The following is a 23,565-nucleotide window of genomic DNA, read 5'->3' on the forward strand; positions in this document are numbered from 1 at the left end:
GCCTAGAGTCTGCCTGCTGGACTAGGTTGTATTTTCTGAGGAGCTGGGCAATTCACTTTACAGGGTTCCATTTCTAACGTAGCTTCGTGCCCCAAGAGTCACTTTTCAAAATTTCTTAACTTCTTTTCCTGGCTATACTGAGAACGGGACTTCAGGGGCATCTTTAACGTGGTTAATTGTAAAGTCAGTGCTGGAACCGAGAGTATCTCGGACCCCAAGGTACTTCCCTTAACTCTACAGTCTCCAGCGTGTGCAGGGAAGGCACAGGCAATGTAGGAACTTTAGAGGTGGTGGCAGGTGCCAGGGTGTGGCTGCAGTTGTGTGTCCCTTTTCTCTTCCAGCAGAAGGAGCCACCTGAGAGAGAGAGAGAGAGAGAGGGAGGGAGGGAGAGAGAGAGAGAGAGAGAGAGAGGAGAGAGAGAGAGAGGAGAGAGAGAGAGAGGGAGAAGAGAGGGAGGAAAGAGGGGAAGACTGGGGGAGGGAATAAGAGGGGAGGCGGGAGGCGGGTGGGGCGGGCAGGCACCGGGGGAGCGCGGCGGCTGCGAAGCTCGGGCTCACACGCACGCCGCCTCTGTTTGTACACAGTGCGCTCCCGGCCGGAGGCTGGCTCCCCGCTAGCTCACGCTTCATTGTTCTCCCAAGTCAGAAGCCCCGCAGCTGCGGCGGCGAGCGCTGAGCGGGCCGAGCGCACCGTTTGCCCGTCCACCCGCGCGGGTGACCCGGGGCCGCCGCGGGAACCCGCGCCCCGCCCCGCCCCGCCCGCAGCGCCTCAGTCGGGACCCACCCGCAGCGGAGGCTGAGCCCGCCAGCGGCTCTTCGGAGCTCGCCCACCTCTTGGCGCCGGAGCGCAGGCAAAGGGGAAGAGAGGTTCCTCTCTTTGGTCGCCACTCTTTCTCGTCCTCTTCAAGAATTTGTTTAAGGTAGTGCTGCGGGCAGAAGACGTCTTCTTGAATTCTCTGCCAGGGGCGGGGTCTGCCGCTGCCCTGCGGTGCCACCTCAGCGACACTGCCCTCCGTTACGACCCCTGACCAGCCGGGGTCACGTCCGGGAGACAGAATGATGAAGCGCTCGGTGGCCGCCTGGCTCTTGATCGGGCTCAGCCTCAGTGTCCCCCAGTTCTGCAAAGGTGAGGCGGCGGGGCCCGGGCTGCAAGGTGCGGGACGGGCTGGAGTCCCTTGGGAAATGCCGCGCAGGGCGCTGGAGGCGGTCCCCGGGGCGCGCCAGGGGTGGCGAGCGCCGCGGGCGGTACGGAGGCGGCGGCGCGCCCTAGGTGCCTCGGAAAAGTGCTGGCAAAGTCAGAGCGGAGTGCGTGGGGCTGAGCGGGGGAAGAGGGTGCGGAGGGACCGAGGTGAGATCGAGGAAAGACGGGGACTGGGGCAGGCGGGAGGGAACGGCGCTCCGGGGAACCAGAGGCTCCTCGGCTCACTCGGCCAACGGGTCACTGCGCGAACCTCCCTGGGCAATGCCAGTGTTGCCAGCCACGGGCGACGGGCGGGGCTTCCATGGGGGCCCCGGCCGGGAGGCGAGCGTGCGGGCGTCATCTGATTGAAACGGGAAGAGGCTGGGGAGCCGCATGGCGGTCCGCTCCCGGGTGCGGTTCTGCCAAAGTGGGCCCGGGCTGCGCGCTTTGCAAATCCGAACCTGGCCCTGGGAGTTCTGGAGGTGGGTGAGGTGGAGGCGGATCTGACTCCTCAGTCGGGCTTTCTCCTGCCTCCCCACCCCGGACTCGCTGCGTCGGTTACAGAAAAAACCCTGGAACCTACCTCTCGCCTAACCTCAGGGGCTCCGAGCTTGGCTCAGCACTCCCTCCGGGTGCAAGCGTAACTCATGGTCATGGACAATCTTGCAGTGCGAAACATCCTCGCTCCCCCGCCCAAGAGCAGAAAAGTTGTAAGAGCGGGTCTGGTTGTGCTTTCCATGACTTGTGTGAAATAAATCAGACTGTAAAATGAAATAAAATAAAATAAAGTAAAATAAAATAAAATAAAATAAATAATTAGTATTATTACAGGACTCCGAGGAGTCTCCTACTGAGTTGTAGAGACGAATTTCAGGTCCTTTGCGAAGGGTGGCTTGTCAATACGAACCCTTGTTCTGGCCGCGCGTCACTGCGCGGGTCGCGGGTCCAGGCTCAAGCTGGCGCTGGAAAAGGGCAGGAGGAGAGGCAGGGGCCCTGAAGAGACCGCTCAAGGGGGTCCTGCTCCCCTTCGGCGCTCACGGGTGGAGAATGCCCCTTCTGAGGGGGTCCGAGGGTGATAACAACCCTTAGCAGGCTGCTTCAGGTGGAGAGCTGGGCGCACTACAGGGTTTAAAACGCTGTGCCTCTCAAAAAGCATAGTTGAATTAAAAGCGTTGACTCGAATCCATTTGAAATTAGACACTACACGAGTATTCCACACGCACCATCCATGCATCCATGCATCCATTTGCTTCTCAGAAAAATTGTGGGCTCTCGGGCTACTGTTTGCCCAAGAAGCCTGGTGTTCCTGGAGGCCTTCGGCTGCCCTGCCGGCAGCGATCCGTGGCCGAGCTTTGCCTGGGCCTCCCTCCCTCCCTCCCTCCCTCCCCCAGAAGGTGGCTATTTTCCCTAGCGTGTGTAGGCGTGCGTGTAGGTGTGTGCCTTGCCAGCGTTTACAAAGTGCCCTTCCAGTTATCAGGCAGAAGCAGCCACTCCACTGAAGGTGAAGGGATGGTAATGGCTTTGTAGTTGCTCAGCCGAGTTCCCAGGCGATAGGGCGAAGGCAGTGCTCCCACCACTGTTATTTTCCTTTCTCTTATTTCCCATCTGGATTCCTTCTGCACTTTCTTCCCTTAGCAGGAAGGCGAAGGGAAGAACCGCAGGCACAATCGTCTCCTCCTCCCTTCACCGCCTCCGTTCCCACCCCACACACGAAGACACACATTCACCCAGTCACACGCACCTACACCCTGCCACCGCAGCCACCATCTGTCCCCGAGCCGAGGTGGAGAGCGGAGGGGGTGGAGGAGGAGATAACGTGTCTAGCGTGCGTGGCCGCGCTCTCCTCGCAGGGTCTGGTTGCAGGAACCCTGGGGTGCGGTGAGTCCCGGCTCGATGCAGCCCGCAGCTCTGCCTTCTAAGATACCCGCGCCTAGGGCACTGCTTACCGCGCGAGGCAAACCTGCCACGGTGATGTTGCCGGGCCTCTCCTTTCCGGCTCCCAGACAACCATCGGGCAGCGGTGTACTCCATGTTCTTTAGTAGACTGCTCCTTTTTTTTTTTTTTTTTTTTTTTTCAGCCAGCCCATGGTTAGAAGGAAAGAGGGCTTTAAGAGAGAGAAACGGACCATTTTCAATGGGCTCTTTTGGTTGAACTTGCACCTTTCTAATATAGTCCCCCTCAGCCCAGCAGAAGGCAGAGTGCAGCTTGCGTGACAGCTCCAAACAATTAAACTTTGAGTAAACTTATTGAAGCCAGTGTTAACACTGGGAATTTCCCTCGCATCCTCCCTCCCCAGACATCGTTTATCTAATGTAGCCTTTTAGAAATTGGTGTTTCCCTGTGTGGGCTGCAGTTTACATGCATTAATGATTGGGATTTGGTAATTTCTTTTATTAGTAGTTTTTATTTTAAAATTAAACCAATGGATCAGTCAGGGTGAATATTTTATTAACTCTTAAATTATTCATCGCTATGGGTTGCTCTGAAAAATCCAATAACATGCATACAGTTGCAGCAAGCACGTGACATCTTATGCAATCTGTCCCTGTGCCTGCAGTTGGTGCCTGAAGTCTTTAAGCAAATGGCACTGTCTAAAAATGTCTAGACATGTCCTAAATACTATGAATCATTGGCATTTGAATTTCCTTTTTTTTCCTATCAATGGTGAATTTTAGTTACTCTACATGAGAATAAATTAGTACCTGAAGAATCTCACTCAAGATAATAACACTATGCTTCTATGATTAGTATAGCAATATTGATACTGAAATTAACGGGTTTTTGTGTTTTGTATTTTGTATTTAAAATGTGTCACACATTAGTGTCTTTGTTTCTCAATTTACATGACCGTAATTTCTGTACTTTAAAAATAAATGCTAAGTCAAATGCCAGCTGTAACACCTAAGGGTAATTTTAAACGGTTGAACTAAAAATAATAATTAAGGGAAGATAAAGTATTCTGCTGTGACAGTTTGACAGTAATGCAAAATATTGGCCATGCCCTGCACTGTCATGATACATCCACTTTTTTTCCCTCTCTGGTACTTAAAAAGCTTTTTTCATTATTCTTGGAATGTTTCCATAGCATTGAGATGTGTTTTGTTTTAAATATGCATATTTTGGGGAACACATTTAGATTTATAATAATAAAAATTAATGGTTAAAATTTGGAGTACTACATTCTTCCTTCTATAGTCTTGAAGTCACAAAGGTCTCCAAAACCGGGCTAATGTATTTCACTTCTGTACTCTTCTCTAAAACTCCCGTGTATTTTTCTCAAATATTTAAAGACTAATGTTGATATAAAACATGTATTCAGGATCTAAGGTATTTTTAGTAAATATTTTCATAAAGTTTCCTTTTATTGCCAGATACATGTGATTTTTCCTTCTCACAAAACTATAGGAACGTAAAGTAAGGGGATAAAATATACATGAGTAAATATAAAATAGCTTGGTTACTCAAAATCATTACAAAATAGAAGTTGGGCAGTCCTTAGAGTCTAAATTAGAGTCTTAATTTTATTGATATTAAGATAAAACTTTTACTTAGGTACTTTCATTTAAAACTCTTAATTTTTTGAAGAGTTTTGAATTGAGATGGACTGTATATCTTATCATTTGTGTACAATTAAAAAAAAAAAAACCTGCCTGATCCAAAAGTTTTATAAAGCCTAAGAAAGTAATTCTAGCATTTGTTGTTTACTGAGTACACTTTCAGGTGCAGTAGCTTTGAATATGATACATGATTTAGTAGGTTCATCATATTCTTGCCAAACAAACAAACAAAACCATAAAACAGTGCAGGGTTTAGAACTCAGTTCACGCCACAGTAAATCATAATGAATAGGTAGTGAGAAATAGATAGCAAATCTTGTAAATATGTAATTAATGGTATGACTTCTCATAGCTAATCAATTTACTTTTTACATAGTGGGGTTTATTTCCTAAGTAGTTTGTACACTGCATTATTATTAAGAAAAGAGTAGAAAACCAAAACCAAGCCATTTCTGTTTTTCAGTTCTCCTCTGGGTTGTAAGGAAGATGCCAGGCATTTTTGTTTGTTTGTTTGTTTGTTTGTTTAATCATAGCCCATGTAATGATTATAATAACTTTTGGTTAATCAAAACAATCATGTATTTGTATACAAAAAGTCAAACGGTTACCCATGTGGAGTAGAATAAGTATTGAAATTGTTCTCATGGTTATGTGATAATGCGAGAAATTAAGTACTATAAATACTTAAACTGAATACATTACCACTTAGTTGTCACTGAGAATTCCTCTAAAAAGTCTTTGATTTGAGGAAGTTGTTGAAGGGAAAAGCAGACCAGGATCAACTGTGCCCTTGCCAGCAGGTGTCAGGATAATCAATGGAGATCTTTTAAAGGAAAGATGAAAAAAATAAAATAAGCAAACTAGTGAAGGTGAATCTGCAAATTCATGTAAAGTGACTTTCTGCTGTGTATGAAACTGATGTTATTAGTTTTCATTGTTCCCCTGAAAAAGAGAGGGAGGGTGAGTTGTAAGAACCTACCTCTTTTACCACAGTTTTTTAACTTAGAAACAGAGTTACTCAGCCACTAACAAGTGCATGTCTAGGTTGAACCATTATTTTTCAGGGGTCTCTTGAGTACCATCCAAGGACATGCACATAGAGCTATGAGGTACTTGCAGGAAAACAATTATCACTGAATGGTTTAGCATACTTTTAAGCATAGCCTCCATACCAGCTCTAAGTTTTATAAATAGAAATTCTGTTATTGTGATTTGTGTGGATATATATTCACCTGTATATTTATATACATCTATAGAACTGATAAGACATGGTTAGTTACCTTTTTTTTTTTTTTTTTTATCATGATGGTAAAGTATATGTTTCCTGGAGCTTGCAAGTGTCTAAATAACAAAAGTCATATGGCCAAAAGAGACCAAATGACATGATAAAGTTTTGTTATAACCCACTGCAGCCAGTTATTAACCCTTATATGTGTTCCTGTTATGTATCGCTAGCTATTAGTGACTTGATATCCTTTATTTATCTTTAATTAATCCTTAAATGATTACATTCCTTACAAATTAGTTCTAGCATCTGCTGACATAGCCTTTCACCTGGTTACGGATCCACCATTACACCATTTCTGCAGGTTCTCTCAGGTTCTTGTACAGCTGATGAGGTGTATCAGCTTGTGTCATGCCAAACTACCTGTCTCCAGTGGTAACCTGTGTCAGTCCTCCTAATATAAAAATTCTCTTCATTTCTCTGCCCCTGCACCTTTCTCCTCTTTTCCTCCTGCCTCCCCAACATTTCCTTGCTGGATAGCAACTGGGGCACAACATCCACTATAAAATTCTGTCTTCATTATTAAGAGGCTTCAAATCACCAAAGAGGTGTGCAGTTTTCAATTGACTTTTTTTGTGTGTGTAAGGGGAAAAACCATCATTGTGGGAAGCCTCTATTACTAAATCCTGAGGTCTAAAACATACATGGAAGTACGTCAGGATCTTAATTATAAACCAACTTTACATTTTATACCTGGACTTCTCCTGCCTGAAACTATCAACTGGGTAATAATTTATATTCATCCTACTTGTAGAGAAGTCTCTTGCCTTGCCTGTAGCACATAGTTGAGAAACTAGGAGAAAACATCAAAAACTCCAGACCACCTAAGATAGAGAATACATGTAGTACTTAGATCATATAGAAAAGTCTCTTGGTTTTTAAGTTCCCAGGCTTTCTATAAACTGAATCCAGAAAATGAAAGGCATATGAGGTGACAGTTCACTCTTAATCAGAACAAAAAACCATGGCAGCTATTAGAAACAAGGCTGAAAAAGTCTCTGCAAAAGCAGTGATATCTTACAGTGTAAAAAAATGAGGGACATTTACCAGGGGGAGGGGCTAAGTATAAAGGCTAAAAGGCATTAGTGTGTGAGAGAACATTCTAATAATTGGTGCCAATGTTGGCTTTGGATCTTAGACAAAGACTCACAGCAATATGTTCAATATCTGGGGGTATAAAAGCAGTGAAATGCATGTATTATTGAAGAGATTTTGTCAAAACTATTTAAGCTTAGAAAACCTACTCAATGGTGAAAGAGACAGATATCTGAGGAATTTGCTTGTTTAATATGCTATTTTCCCATCACTCCAGAGAATATGTTATCATATATTTTGTACTGATACTTTTTCACTAAAACAATGAATGAAACTCTTAGGAAACACAAGACTCAATGTACAAAAGAAGTAGACCTCAGAGTGCAGATAAGATGTCATGCAATTATTGGGTTATATTTTAGGAGAAAATGTGTCATTATTTTGTTTCAAAATATGCATTCTTATAGTGATACTAACTGCATAGGATTTGTTCAACAAGAGATTTAATAGTGCATGGAGCAGAATGGAGGATTTATGTACAAGAATTTAAGTGAAGGATTTTTCCAAGTGCTAAAGCACTTTTGAAAGTGATTGTTACTATGGTGAAAGAAGGTTGAGTCCATGTCTTAGCTTTTCTTTTTCTCTTTTCTAAAACACGTCTGCATCAAACTGATTGATCTTTTTTTTTATTTTATTTTTTTTTCAACGTTTATTTATTTTTGGGACAGAGAGAGACAGAGCATGAACGGGGGAGGGGCAGAGAGAGAGGGAGACACAGAATCGGAAACAGGCTCCAGGCTCCGAGCCATCAGCCCAGAGCCCGACGCGGGGCTCGAACTCACGGACCGCGAGACCGTGACCTGGCTGAAGTCGGACGCTTAACCGACTGCGCCACCCAGGAGCCCAGATCTTTTTTTTTTAAAGAACAATTTAATGTAGTATAACAGTCCATACATGGAAAGGCCAGGGTTTTAATCTCACGTTAGATGACATTGTGTTGATTTGAAGCTAACCTCTCAATGAGGTTAGGCCATCACACATTCTTTAAGGTTTATGCTTTGTATTTGATGAAGTTTTTAATTTGGGGAATGCAGAATCATCCTCTTGAGCCTTTTCTTGCTATACTTAGGTCACAATGACCATTCACATTTTACTGATACTAGAGATTATATGAAGACAACCAGAGTAAAATGGGCTCATGACTCTTGAGCAGAAAATAGTGAAAGAGTCAGATGGGAACAGTGGAGAATATTTTTGTTTGAAATAAGTTGACGACTCCCTCCCAGTAATGTCTGCCCTCTACAGGCATTAGTCCTTCATCTGTGCTTATATCGTTCATGCCCTTCTCCCTTCACAGTTTTCTTTCCTAATGCCAATTAGAACTTTCATTTTACCTTGTTTATTCAACTTTTTTTTTCTTTCACTAGTTTAATTTTGTAAGCACTAACTTTTTTGAGCTATCAGCTATGGACAAGTATCAAGCTAATGACCATTCAAAATGCTTTAGTATTTATACGCCAAATTCTTGTTTCATGTTTTGTGTTTCCTGTAAAGCCAGAATTTACAACGGTGGCAGGCAGGACAAACAACCCAAGTAAACAACAACAAAACCTAAAACAAACACTCAATATACATGGAAATGAATGGAGCTATTCCTGCCCCTGCGCATCAGTGTTCTTAGGAAGTCCCCAGACATTTGAAACAACGCTTTGTCTTTTACAGAAAAACAATGTGTCAAAGTAGTTTCAGAAACTTTAAAAGCTTTGTTTCTTATTTAACCATTTTTTACAATCTGTGTTGTGGAATGAGCATACTTTGAGCTTCTCAGTGCTCCTACAAGAGCATTGTTAAAAATGTGGTATTAACATAAAGGCAAAATTTAAAGTGTTTTTTATGGCTGTTATGCATCTTCAGTTAGAAGAAAAGTTACCTCTAAGTGATACATTTCTTTGTTAAATACATGGTTCTGACATTTCCAGCTGACATAATTTTGACCCAGAAACAATATTTTTTCAAGTATCAGTTTTTTTTTTCTTCTCTTTACTTGGGGACTGCCACCAGTCAGTTTTAAGCATCTTGTTAGACAATTTGAAACAGGCATTCATTCTGATATCTTTCTTAAATACAGTTAACAAGTCTAGTATTTATAGGGATCATGCTATATGTTCCACTATTCTAAGTACCACTTTGATTCTTACAAGTCTCTGAGGCACAGGTACTGTTACTATTTACATAAATGGAGATATAGAGGTTAAATAATTTCCCAAGGTCACACAGCTACTAAGTAAATTGTTAGAATTAGAATCCAGGTTAAATCTGGAGCCTGTTCTCTTAACCACTAAAGCGTGCTGTTTCAGTGAGTGACACGTCATGTCTATCATGGAGATAGTTTGTTAAATGATTCTTTTATTTATAAAGCTCACACTTCATATCTATTACTATTTAACTGGTAGATATTTTGGAAATGGTAAATTATATTTCTTCTCTAGACAGTACTTTTACAGTGTTCTGATTTAAGTTGGTAACATGTCATACCTCTTTTCATATTCAGAAATAAAGTTTAGAGTATGTTCTTTTTGGTCAGAAAGAGTTAATGTGTCTTTCAGAATCATGCATCACCAGGAAGAATAGCAAAGGTGGGGAAAAGAAGAACACTTGGGAAGTAATTCAAACTCATTTTTTTTTTCAGTCTTGCCATTCAATTTTATTGCGCTATGATTTATATATATATATTTTTTGGTTTTCTAGGATTCCATTGTTCCTCTACATTGTTTCATTGTTACTTGATATGATATGTAAGACTACAGTTTCTCTGTAATTTTCAGATACAGAATATAGGACGAAGTGATTTTAAAGGTTAATAAGATTTTTATTTCTGCTAGTTTAATGAAGGTATTTAATTTGCCTTACATCCCATCCTCATTTAATTTTACTTTTCTGTGACCCCATTAACAAATTTTAGCCAAACAGAAGCACCAAGTGGTTTCAAACCATCGGCTAGAAAAATATATTTTCTGGGGCGCCTGGTGGCTCAGTTGGTTAAGTGTTCGACTCTTAATTTTGATTCAGGTCATGATCTCCTGGTTTGTGAGTTAGAGTCCAGCATCAGGCTCTGCACTGACAGCACAGAGATTGTCTCCGTCTCTCTGCCTCTTTCTCTCTCTCTCTCTCTCAAAATAAATAAACATTTTTTTAAAGAAAGAAAATGCTATTTTCTGGTTTAGCATTTAACCAAAAGACAATTTATTATTTTTTTAACTAGAATTGGAATAACTTTCAACATTTTACAAAATGATAAAAATTGCACCAATTAGTATGAGATGTCCTTATTAATAACATTGTACAGATGTACAATATTTAATAGTTTAAATAGACCCCCATATATTATATTTATTCTTGTAAAATAATAAAACAATAAAGTTTCTTAAGCATTTCCATCTCCATTCTAGTTACCATGAGCAGAGAAGACATTCTTTTTTTTTTAAGTTTACTTACTTATTTTGAGAGAGACAGACCCAGCGCAAGTTGGGGAGGGGCAGAGAGAGAGAGAGAGAGAGAGAGAGAGAGAGAGAATCCCAAGCAGGCTCTGCACCAGCCGTGCAGAACCCATTGCGGGGCTTGAACTCGGGAAACTGGGTGAGCCAAAACCAAGAGTCAGATGCTTAACCAGCTGAACCACACAGGCACCCCAAGAAGCCTTTGTTGAACACAAAAGGAAGCTGAGGTTCAAAAAGTCACATGATCTGTAATTCAAGCAATCAGTGACAGAGTTTGAACTTGACTGTACATATTCTGGGTCCAACATACTTTTCTCTCTTTTTTTTTTCCCCTCAGTTGTTGGATTCACAAGATGAGAAGGAGGAGTTGTTATACTATTGCTTTTTCAAAGACTATTAGAACCTGTTTCTCATTCCAACAAACACTTTCTTTCCATTAGCCTATAATACCGCCTGTTTCTCTAAGGGAGCCTGTTACCAACCATCATGACATCCTGAACTTCTCAATGGCTTCAGAATCTTCTTTCTTCTCTAACATTTGTCCCCTTAAAATCTTTCATGCATGAACTTGTGACCCTTTTAACATTCTGGTATTAAACTTCCTGGAAGTTCCCAACACTAATGATTCCCATCTCCATGTTTAGTTACCTACTGGCAATGCTGTTCAATGGATTTTCTCATCACATGATTGGCTCAGCTAACCGTACTTTAAATTTCTCAGACTTTATCTCACCAGAATTATCTGTCTTTCTACTTTTCTTTGTCCTTTACTCCCACAAACTCACTTTTGTCACCACTCTAATTTTTAGTCTTACTTATCTCTCTTCTTTCCCAGCCTGGTCTCTGTGGTTTTCCATTTTAAGAGGTATTCAACCATTTATGAATTTCTCAGGCCAGGTGCTTTTATCAGTTTTGCTTCATTAAGTCTCAAACTAAGATAGTTTCCAAAGTCTCATTCACATCTTTGCAACTAAGAAAATTGGAGTGCTATCAGAAGGTATTGGACCCGCTGGAAATCCTGATGTAGCTGAAAAGTCAAGTTCCAGAAATCCTGATGTAGCTGAAAAGTTGAGTTCCACATCTTGAAGGGAATGAACAAGAAAGATAGAAAGTGATATTATGGGAAATATCATGGGCACTGCCAAAATCATATGGGAATTGCAATTTATTGATAATTATAAATTTGGGAACATCATCATAGGGGTTATGGCTGAGCGAGGATAGAAGACAAGATCCTTAGAATAAAAGAGTCAAGGCATGTTGTAAAAAAAAATTTATGTGGGTATTGAAATCCCGAAAAGTTACACAAGAAAAAAATGTTGGAGAGAATGACAGTGAACCAGGAACAGAAATTTTCAAGGAATGAGGGGATATAGTGCAGCGATCAGGAGATAACTATAATAATAAGGGTATAGTGTTGGGAAATAGTTATCTGTTACATGAAATTAAACCCAGGTGGGGGTTTTGTGTGTTTGTTTTTGGTTTTTGTTTGTTATTTGAAAGGAAGGAGAAAGCATGTTCAGTAAGTTGCTTTGAAGAGTGGGAAAGAGTAATGCTGCATCTGAGGTCTAGAATCTTTGGGAGAGAAAACAGTATCCAATTAAGAGCGCTGTGGGTAAACAGTGACTCAGGGGAGAGTGGATTTCTCCTAGACCAGGAAGACAGATATAATGGCCTAGTCCCAGGCATCATGCTTTTTGACAGTCTTCATCCTACAGCTTTTGACGTGTTGCGCTCAAAGCATTGCTTTTAAGCACATACAATATGTGTTCATATGCAACAGCTCTTTTAAACCTCACGACCATCTTGGGGGTTATTATTAACCTTATGGGCCGATGAGGATATAAATGAGCATAGGGTAAGTGGTCAGCACTCAGACTTACAAACCCAAGTCCAGGATTTACTTCACTATAGCACAATTACAGAGAAAAACCCAGATCCAGGGAAGGATCCTTTTTAAATTCAAGGCACATCTGGGAGATAGGAAGATTTCTGCAGTTGTGTCGTGACCTACTTTGTCCTATCCAGATGGGCCTCTATGTGTTTTGAGGTTTGCATAGTTTAGGTTACTGGGAATGTCTATGTCTGCTTGCTGGTCTTAATCCTTGCCCACCTTGGATCATTTGTCCAAATGGTTTTTCCTGGAAAACAACATTATTACTTGGAGAATATTTCTTTTTTCCTTTTCAGCATACTCAAAATTGTGCAACCTTGCACACAAAGAATTCTTTTTCCTCAAATTTACATGTTTCAAATATTTGTAAACCATAATGTTTCTTCTTTAGTTCCTGACATGCTAAAGTTGTACATATTTCTTCCTTTAATCTGTCCTTGTAAGCCATTCCTTTCATCGTTTTAGCTGTTTCATTTGGAATCTCTCCAAGTAGCCTACGTATTTATTCAACAGGCTTGCCAAAAAACCAACAGAGAATTCCAGGGATGCGCCTTCCTTAAATAATGCCACACGCTCTAGTCTGTCCTTTCAAATTTTGCAAATACATTCTTAATTTTCATCTCTTGTTTTGCTGTTTTTTCTATCAGACCACTTTTTTCCAAATAATATGTATCTGTGCCATTATTTTTTTTCATAATTTTGTTTTTCTTTTGCCTTCCCTGGAGTTTTCCTTTTTTTTTTCATTTTGAATTTAGTATAACATTTATTACTATTATATGACGTATTCTCTGACCATAGAATCACAAAATAACCTAACTTCATTTCCTGCAAATTATATTATTAGGCTATCTACTGGTATTTTTATATCATACACACACACACATATGCACATACACACACACACACACACACACACACACACATATATATATATAATCTGCTAAATTATATGCAACAAATCCTACCCTTAGTTTTCTTTTTTGCATATGTATTTCCTTTTGGGTCTTTAAAGCATTCATTATCTTGTGAAACTACCATCTAACTCTATTTCTGTAGTTTTTCTATTTCTGCATTTATTTCTGTCTCCTTCTAAATGTTGCCATTTTCTTCTCCCACTTCATTGCTCAGCTTAAACTGAACAATCTCAGAGAATCTCTCTGATAACCTTATCCAAGTTACCAATGCTCCAACATGTACACATATACCCCTGTCATTATTCTTTGTCACTGTTTTTTTGAATTACGGCATTTTTAAAAATCACAGCTATAAAATCGCTTAATAACTTATTTATTTCATTTCTTGTTCCGAATGTATTGTAAACTCTATGTAGGCAGAAAAAGCATATGTTTTGTTCCCTAATGTGTATATCCAGCTCCAACCATGGTGCCTTGTATGTACTAGGCACTTCCTATTTGTTGGCTAAATTTGCCCCTGCAGGGATGAATGAAAAACATGAATTAAAAACAACTGTGTTGGTGTATAAATCTTTCCCTGGTTTAAAAAAAATGTGTTCCTTTGATAGACCCATTAGCTCATTTAATAAATTCTTATCTGCTTGAAGCACTGATGCATTGACCTGTAATTTATGGCACAAGTGATACACTTTTAGAAGGCAATAAATACTTTAGTAGTGGCAAACTCTAAGAGCAGACTAAATAAATGACCTACTTGTTTCCATAGCTGTCTAATTTATAAACACTTTAAAAGCAAGATTTGGGTTTTACCTGAAATTATCAAATTGCAATAAAATAGTTGTAATTGTATATGGAAGATAGACAGTAAGCTCTAGTTTGTCATTTTATTATCAAGGGTTGACCAGAAAACTATGTGCAACAAAATCAAAGCACTTGGTGGTGGTTTAAATTGTCAGGTGGAGGAGTTGCAGGTAGCCCTTTGATCTACTAATTGTCCCAGTGCCTGGGGGATGACTCCCATAAGCTCCACCAGCAATAACTTTCCTTCAACCATAACTTCTTTCCCTCCTCCTGCCATGCAGTCACACCTGCTACACCCAGATGTACTTGGCAGAGGGGAAAAGACAGCCCAGGAAGCTGTGTCTGCCCAGGAGCCCAAAGCTCTATTTAGAGTTTTTTTGTATGTAATGACAATCTTTATGTCACAGCTAACTGCTGTTTATTCCCCTTTGGGCAAGTATACTTCTCCTTTCTTAAAAGCCTCAGTGGTTCTAAAACTATTTGTGTGCTTGTGACCTCAATAATTGTGTGATTTCCACTGCTAGTCTGAAAGCTCTGAAAACACGTCTTTCTGAAAAAGGTATATGGCAAAGGATTGTATGCAGTCACTTATAAAATCTAAGGCTTTGCTCCTTTTTATGTGATAAGAAAACATTTGGCAGTTTTTTTGAGGGGCAATTAATTCCTCATACTTACTCTAAAGTTTTAATTATTTTTGAACTGATAAGTATACATTCATTGAAGAAAAGCTATATTTGTGTCATTTGGTGTCTATATTTAGAGACATTTCAATGAATAAATACCTCAAAGTAATATTTTTAACCATAAAATTGATCACGACATGTAGTCTTATGATTTATTTATTCCACAACTTTTTATTGAGCAGAGATAGATGCCAGGAACTGTTTTGGGTGATAGAATTACAAGAATGAACAAAACAGGCGGCAAACCTTGCTCAGATACAGGTTAAATTCAATGAGTTAAATGGATGGGATTAGAGAATAAACAAAGGAAATTGTCTAGCAGGTTAAAAGAAGGGGGTCGGGATTTCAGGGGTAGATCTCACTTTTATGTAGGGTGCTCATGTCAAGCCTCACTTTTCACCCCAAACATTAAGGAAGTGAGGTATATATTAAAAGCATGTTTCATTTGTCTCTGTGTTTATTATGTTTGTTATGTAACAGCTAAACTTATTTTGTAAAATATATCCATATTTTCCTTTATGATTTCTGCTTTTGGCAGAAATTTAAGTGTGTAAGAATTGCTCTTTGCTTTTTCTACCAGATGATTAGCTATGTGTCCCAACACAACTTACCAAAACTTAGAAAATGAAGCACTCATCATACACTAAATTCTATGATGTATTTGCATCAGTTCAGACACTTACTGGGCTGCTTCTTTATTAGTGGGACAGTATTTTTAATTATTAAATTACTTATGAATTATGGATTTCAGTTATTAATCATTGCATGTCATTAGAAATACAGCAAAATATGGTTTCTAATATTTTATTTGGGATGTTTACATCTGTTTTTATCAATGACATTTTGAGCGATGTTTATCAAGCTTGGTACTAGGGAAATGCTATACTTGTAGAATTATTTAGAAAGCTTCTCTTCTTTGGAGTACTTTAAGAGTTTTTCTGTTTCTTAAAGTTTTGGAATAACTCACCTAGTAAGCAATCTTATCTGTTTGTTGGGTACTTTGTGAATACTATTTCTAGGGTCTTCCATAATGAATGGAGCACTTGTTATTCCTTTTCCATTTTTGATAATTTATCATTTCTGTTAAAATTATCTATTCTGATACAATAGTATAATTTAAGAATATTTTCTAATTTATTAGCACATATTATATATAGAATTAAAATATGAAGAGTTATATAAAATAAAACATTACATATATATACATATACATTATATGTGTGTATATATATATATATAATGTGTGTGTGTGTGTGTGTGTATCTACAAAGTATAAAAAATAAACATTAAAAAGATAAAGGTTTCAGGCTCAGGAATCAGTATTTTCAACTTCAACAGATGACTAACCTTGGTTTTCAAAAATAAATAAAATGGGGATAGAAAAAAATAAAATAAAATGGGGATGATAATAGAATCTTACCCCAAGAGTTAATGTCAGGATTTAATACAGGTTAAGTGCTTAGAACAATGTCTTTGGCCAGGATGGAGATGATAGGGAGGAGGAAAAGGAGGACCAGTATTTCCAGTTTTGTAGGCACAGTGCTTGGCTCAAATTATGACAAAAAGTAATTGATAAATGAATTGAGTGTCAATCATCTTTTTCATTTATTATTTTAGTTTTTATTTTTATCAAGAAGACTTCAGTCTTTTAACTGAGATATAATTTGCAGGTGTACTAATATAATGTGATAAGAGAATGGAATCAGATAGACTGGGAGTTGGATCCTGGATAAACTCTTGACTAATTCTGAAGCCTTTTACATACCTAGGTTTACATACCTAACCTGTTTCCTCCTCTGTAGGGTATGGATAAAGCAAGAACAATCTAATACGGTCATTGTAATGATTAAAAGATACAACCCATGTAATATGCTTATAGATACTGGCAATATAAACTTTCAATAAATATTAGGTATTTTTTATTTTCTTAGTTGTGGTTCTGGCTATTGCTATAAAGGGGTCAGTTACCCTGGATACCCTGGGATACCAAAGGAGAATGGGATACCGAAGGAGGGGATGGGAACCTGGATTGATCTGACAAAATGGCCAATCAACAGAGCTTGGCAATTTTTCAATTTCTGTTATGATTCTGATTTTAAATTATTGTGTTTTGGGGCATTTGACTATCTTAGTCTGTTAGGGCTAATGTAAGAAAAATACCATAGACTGGGTGGATTATAAAATACAAATTTTTTCTCACAGTACTGGAGGCTAGAAAATCCAAAAGCAGTGTGCTGGCAAATTCAGTGTCTGGTGAGAGCCTGCTTCCTGGGTCATGGGCAGCCATCTTTCACTGTGTCCTTCCTTATATGGTTGACAGAGTGAGGGGGCACTCTGAGACTTATTTTCAGTGAAGGCACTAATGTTATTCATGTGGCCTCTACCCTCATGACGCAATCACCTCCCAAAGGCCCAACCTCCAAATACAATCACATTGCGGATTAGGTTTCAAAGTATGGATTTGGGGGAGGGGGACATAAATAGTCTACGGTATCATCTGTAATAGAATATCCTTCAGTTTCACCTACCCCACTAGGAAGTCTTTGCTTCCTTTATATTCTTCCCACCTAGTGGCACTGATTCTCTACTCTGAATATAGACTGTAAGTTGTGTCCTGATTTATAACCTATAATAGAAACTTCTAAAACATTTTAGGTTGTTTTTACTTCACATTTGGCTTTATAGGTCTCAATTGTAAATATGGTATATAAGGCAGTTGACAGCTTGGAAGTTTTTTGTAATTTGCTTATTGACGACTCATGGTCTCTGTGGTCAGTACTTAGTATTCAGAAAACTCTTCACTGCGTCTTGCCTTTCAGCAGTTCAAGTTTATTTTAATATTTTATGTCAAAAAATGGATAAAAATTAAGTTTATGTTGGCCCAAAGGTTTTAAAATAAAAGAATTCCATTTGCATTTTAAAGAATTGAATTTTATTACTTCCTCACTTCTGGAGGGAGGTGGGGAAGAAAACTTTCCTTTAAGACATTTAGGTTAAATGTAAGGTTTACAGGGACACCTGGGTGGCTCAGTCAGTTAGGTGTCAGACTTCAGCTCAGGTCATGATCTCACAGTTTGTGGATTCAAGTCCCACGTCGGGCTCTGTGCTGACAGCTCAGAGCCTGGATCCTGCTTCGGATTCTGTGTCTCCTTCTCTCTCTGTTCCTCCCCTGCTCATGCTCTGTCTCTGTCTCTCTCTCTCAAAATAAATAAAGATTAAAAAATTTTTTTAAAAATATAAGGTACAGATATACAAATATGTTTTACGGATTAGTGTAGAACTAATATGGCTTCCTATAGAATGAATCAGGTGGTTCAGATGAATTTAGAAATAGACATTAATGATTTAGGATAGAAGATTGCCAGGTCTGTTTGTACCTATTTTCAAAGTAACAACGTTTATAACTAAAATCATCAGATTGCCAGAGCAAGCAGGATTCCACATGAAATTTACATGCTTAAAAGTGTTGAAATTTATTGGGCAAACACATTAAGGATTATTTCCAAATCAAGATACAATTTAAAACACTTTTGGGGGGTATTGTATGCATGTCTTCACAAAAGAACAATTATAATATGCAGATTCAGGATAAGGTCAGGTGATTAGCAATCTTGATTGCATCTACCAAGTCCCTTTTGCAGTATGATCTAGCATGTTGAATAGGCAAAACACCAAAGGGTGAAGGTCATGGAACTAGAATCCTCCTATTGGTTACATACACAATCTCATGTAGACATAGGTTTGTACAATTCTTCATCTGTAGTAGCAGTGTGGACTACTTTGGTATCAAAAGACAGTCCTGGCTCTAACAAGTACTTGCCTTATGACTGTCAGCAAACTCCAATCTCTAAGCCCTAGTTTCCTTATGATCAAAATGAAAGTGAAGCAATATACAAGGAATGATTTTGGAACCTGAAAACTGTCATATAAATCATCTGTTTTGGTGGTAGCCAAATTCTTGCTTTGTTTTCTATACCTTTATAAAATCAGCTAGTGTTGATGTCCCCCTCATTTGTTTTTGTGTGTTTTACTGAACATATCCAGATGTTATGAAAACTTTTGATTATACCTGTATGGAAAAGGAACATAAATAAGCACACAAAGAAATGATGACATATCTGATTTTTAAGCAGGCCCTGCATTGTGAGAACTTAATTGGTGGTGATGAGACACTGGACAGCTCTTACATGTTAACATGGGCACATTCATATCTGATGTCCCCAGATGTCTGTGATTTCACCTGCTCTTTTCAAACCTAAGCTGACACCTAGCATGGCTGGCTTAGAAAATTCTTTTTTATTCATGCAAATGTAGAAAGTTGAAAGTTAAATCATTTTCTCACCCTGCTGAGAAAATTGCCACCTCTAAAGGAATCAGGGTCATCTTCTCTCCTGCTGTGTTCCTACAACTCAAATTTCAGCTTCTTCTTCGCCCACTGCCAGTCCACAAAAATGAAATTAATACAAATGTCCTTAAATATAGTAGCAGTGATACTATTTAAAATATTTTAGCTAGTTTTATAAAATTAATTCTAGAGAATCATGCTTTGTTTTGTTTCTAAAAATATCAGTTTCAAAATTATATATGAGTCATAACTTATTTTTGAATTAAAAATGCCTTGATAATACCTCGCAATATAAGAATTAGCTTAGATTCTAACACCAAAATGCAATTGTGTTATTGAGATTTCTCCCCATGGTAACTGCAAATGTATGTGTAAATATAAATTTATAATACTTTATTAAAATAATAAAGACAGTATGTAAGTAAATTAGAAAAATAAATATCTAAATTAAATGACATCTTTAGTTAGTAACAGATTTCATATAGTGATTGCTTTAAAATGAAATGTATTTGAAAGTCAAATTTAGAACTAAAACAAAAATATAGGCAGAATTACTGATAAAAAAAAATGTCTGTTCTTAGGGAAGTGGCATAGATCAATGTGAAGTAACATTTCTTAATTCTTTCCAAAGGGGTACTTTATTTTGCTTTGTCTTCCTCATAATTGAAAAGTACTTTGAAATATAGAAAATGGTATCATTGGTACTAGCTGCATAGTAAACCAATCTAGAATTGGATGTTTCAGGTTGCTGATTTAACTTTAATTGGGAATATGTTATAAATTAAGTCAATTGACTTTGGGATAATAAGAGGCATGAAGAACTCTTCCAGGATTAATTGTTTGTGAAGGCAATTACTATGAGCAAAGCCTAGAATCTAAGCCCAAGCAATTGGAGCATATAAACTTTAACAGTGAATTCTGGGGCTCATTTACGTTGGTATGTCAGTCTGAAAGTAAGCATTTTCATATGTAACTGCATTATAGAAAACTTAATGTTTAGGTCATTGGGCAATACAAGAAATGTAAACCATTACTCCACAGCATTCAATAGTACAAAATTATACTTAGGCAATTGGAAGCTGGGTCAAACCATTTTTTTTTTTTAATTCAAGAAATTGTAGGAATACACTGAGTCTTTTGAGTTCAACAATTTAGAGCTTATTCAGATGGTTCATTGGTTCCTTGACTCCTACAAAAGGAAATTAAAGCAAAATGAATTGATGAATAATTTGGTCGCACTCCAGGAACCTAAACACTTTCTTTTTCTTTTCTTTTTCTTTCTTTCTTCCTTTTTCTTTCTTTCTTTCTTTCTTTCTTTCTTTCTTTCTTTCTTTCTTTCTCTCTCTCTCTCTCTCTCTCTCTCTCTCTCTTTCTTTCTCTTCTTTTTTTTTTAAGTAATGGCAAAGGTATATAGTAAAGCAAAAAGATATTATTGTTATGTGCTTCTAAAGCTGAAAATCCACAAATTAAGGTGGAAACTGCTTCAGGAGACCTATTAATACATATTTATAATTAAAACTTGGTTCCTTTAGCATCATTGCTCATTTGGGAAGTTGGTTTATATGTATTCTACATTAAGTTCATTTGTTAGGATTCTGTATAAGCTTGTTATTATAGGATGTTACTCACACTGGAGCTGTGAGACAGCACACAGGCATTTGTGTAACCAGAGTATTCATGACTTTCAGTTTGGGTTATTAGACTATTATGTTGGAATGGTCAATATTGCTTCTTTTGGTTTCTGCAAATCGTTGATATATCACAATGACAAAATGGTACTAGAAATTTTTAGAGACGTTATTGAAATGCAAAATAATGCACACAATCTTAAGTATTTATGTAGTTCAATGAGTTTTCAAAATTGTGTGTACCTACGTAATCATTACCTAAAACAAGATATAGAACATTTCCATAATCCTAGAATATTCTTCCATGAAGTTTCAAGTCAAATCCCATCCTTATCCCTCCTCTCTCCATCATCTGTGTTTTTGATTTCTATCATTATAGATTAATTTTGTCTGTTGTTGGACTTTATACCATTGTTATGGTAGTGTGTGTGTGTGTGTGTGTGTGTGTGTGTGTGTGTGTTTGGTGCTTATCTTTGTTATTGCACATATCATGAGTGCATTTCTTTTTATTCCTGAATAGTATTTCATAGAAATATACCACAATTTGTTTATCTGCCCTTTAGTTGATGAGAAATTGGATTCTTTCTGGTTTTTAGCTTTCATAATGAATAAAGGTAATTTGAACACTCTTACAAATTTTTTTTCTAAATAGCTATAATTTTATTTCTCTTGGATAAAATACCTAGGAATGAAATTTCTGGGTCATAGGTAGATACATGTTAACTTGAAAAACTACTCAACAGATCTCCAAAGGGATTGAATACTTTTGTTCTCACAACAGTTATGTATGAGGGTTCTGGTTGTTCCATATCCTCAAATTCTGTTGCTATTAGTCTTTTGATTGTAGCTATTGTAGTTGAAATGGTATTTCACTGTATTTTTATCTAATGTTTTCAATGATTAAGGGTATTGAGGACACTATCATGAGTTTATTGACCATTTATATTTCTTCTTTTGTGATGTGTCCAATCTTTTACAAGTATTTCTTTTTTGTTGTTGTTTGGGGATTTTAAGGTTAATTTGTAGGGGTTCTATATATATCCTGGATATGTGTACTTTGCCAGTTGTGTGTTGCAAATATATTTCCTATTCTGTGGCTTGATATTCAGGGTTTGTTTTTTTAAGTTTATTTGTATGTGTGGGGGGGCAGGGTGGGCAGATAAAGAGGGAGAGAGAGAGAATCCCATGCAGGCTCCACACTATCAGTGCAGAACCCCATGCTGTGCTTTAACTCACGAACCACGAGATCATCACCTAAGCAGAAGTAAGCCGCTTAACCAACTGAGCCACCCAGGTGCCCCTTTGTATTCAGTTTCTTAACGATGTCTTTCCATGGAGTACTTCCTAATTTTAATGATATGTATTTTACTGGTATTTTTCTTTTAGAGGGATTTTCACATCCTAAAAGTCTTTGCCTAACCCAATGTCATAAATATATTGTCTTAGTTTTTCTTCTAGAAATCTTGTATCACTGGTTTTTACATTTGAGTTTATGATCCTTTCTGAATTATTTTTTGTAATTATCATTAAGTACAACTTGAGGTTTATTTTTTCTGTAGGGAGATTCATTTATTTCATTTGTTGGGAATACTGCTTTCACCTTTGAAATTTTGATATATCTTGTTTGCTTTAGTTTATCTATTCTATGTCTTTAATCTGTTTCTCTGTCTTTACACCAATACCATAGTGTTGATTAATTTATCTTTATACTAAAATTTGAATTTAGGTAATATAATTCTTCAAAATGTATTCTCTTTGGTATCTTTCATATTTTTGCATAGATTTTAGAATTAATTTGTCAATTACTTCAAAAAATCTTGTAGGGATTTTGATTAAAATTGCATTAAATTTGTAGATAATTTTGATGGGAAAGGCCATATTAACAGTATTTTATCTTCCAATTAAGATCTTATATTTGTTCATTTATATATCTGTATAAATCCATATTTAACAGTAGTACCAATTCCATTTGTAGGGTTTTATAAAATAGAAAACATTTTCACATTATTTCATTACTCATGCTTTATTTTATTTTCAACAGAAATTAAATATAGAGTGGAGATCATTCAGCACCTTAGCATGCTTCACAGTGCTTACAAAAGTACTTTGCACTTAAGATATACTTGATAGACAGGTTCCCAGGAAACCATTTTATTAATATTTTTATACCATGACAGTACTGTTAGAAAAAAAATCAACACTTCAAATAAAACGAAGTTTTTTAAACTAAAATAAATATATAATTTTGCAAGTTTCCAGAAAAATAATCTGAGAGTCATAACATCAGGTCTATTAAAAGCTAAAATAACAAGACCTTGAAAATATTGGGAAGTGCTTAATGGAATCAGTTTAGAATACCTACAAATCACTTTACTCTCTGAGAAATGAAGAGTGCACTTTAGCTACCTTGGATAGATAAGTGCCTCTTCTATTTATAAAGATATCGGTAGTTATAGTTATTCCTAGCTTTTTACAGAACAGTCGGGTTCATAAGGCAGGAAGACATTATACAGAGGCTTAATCCGCTTTAGAAGCTTAAAGTGTGTGTGTGTGTGTGTGTGTGTGTGTGTGTGTGTGTGTGGTCATGACCTTGTCCCAGAAGGGCGTTATTACAAGAAAGCTTTTGCTCTGACTGAAGTTCACCTTGGTTCACACCTGAACCAAATCCAAACTAATGAAATTTTCTTTTAAACAGGTTAAGCAAAACCATCAATTGTCTATCTTTTCTACTCGTTTTGTGGAATTG

At 37.9% G+C, this 23,565-nt stretch overlaps 1 protein-coding gene across 2 annotated transcripts in view; it reads left to right on the top strand.

The window, feature by feature from the left end:
- The first annotated feature begins 540 nt into the window (after positions 1-540).
- Positions 541-23,565, top strand: part of EDIL3 (EGF like repeats and discoidin domains 3) — a 421,318-nt gene continuing 398,293 nt past the window's right edge. For both annotated transcript variants that reach the window (XM_040449290.1, XM_040449299.1), the window contains exon 1: positions 541-1,125. In XM_040449290.1, the coding sequence (XP_040305224.1) occupies positions 1,056-1,125 (70 nt within the window). In that variant the 5' untranslated portion in view covers positions 541-1,055. The remainder of the gene's footprint in view (positions 1,126-23,565) is intronic.

The sequence above is a fragment of the Herpailurus yagouaroundi genome, unplaced genomic scaffold (genome assembly GCF_014898765.1).
Source record: "Herpailurus yagouaroundi ecotype Mexico unplaced genomic scaffold, PumYag 29, whole genome shotgun sequence".
NCBI lineage: Eukaryota > Metazoa > Chordata > Mammalia > Carnivora > Felidae > Herpailurus > Herpailurus yagouaroundi.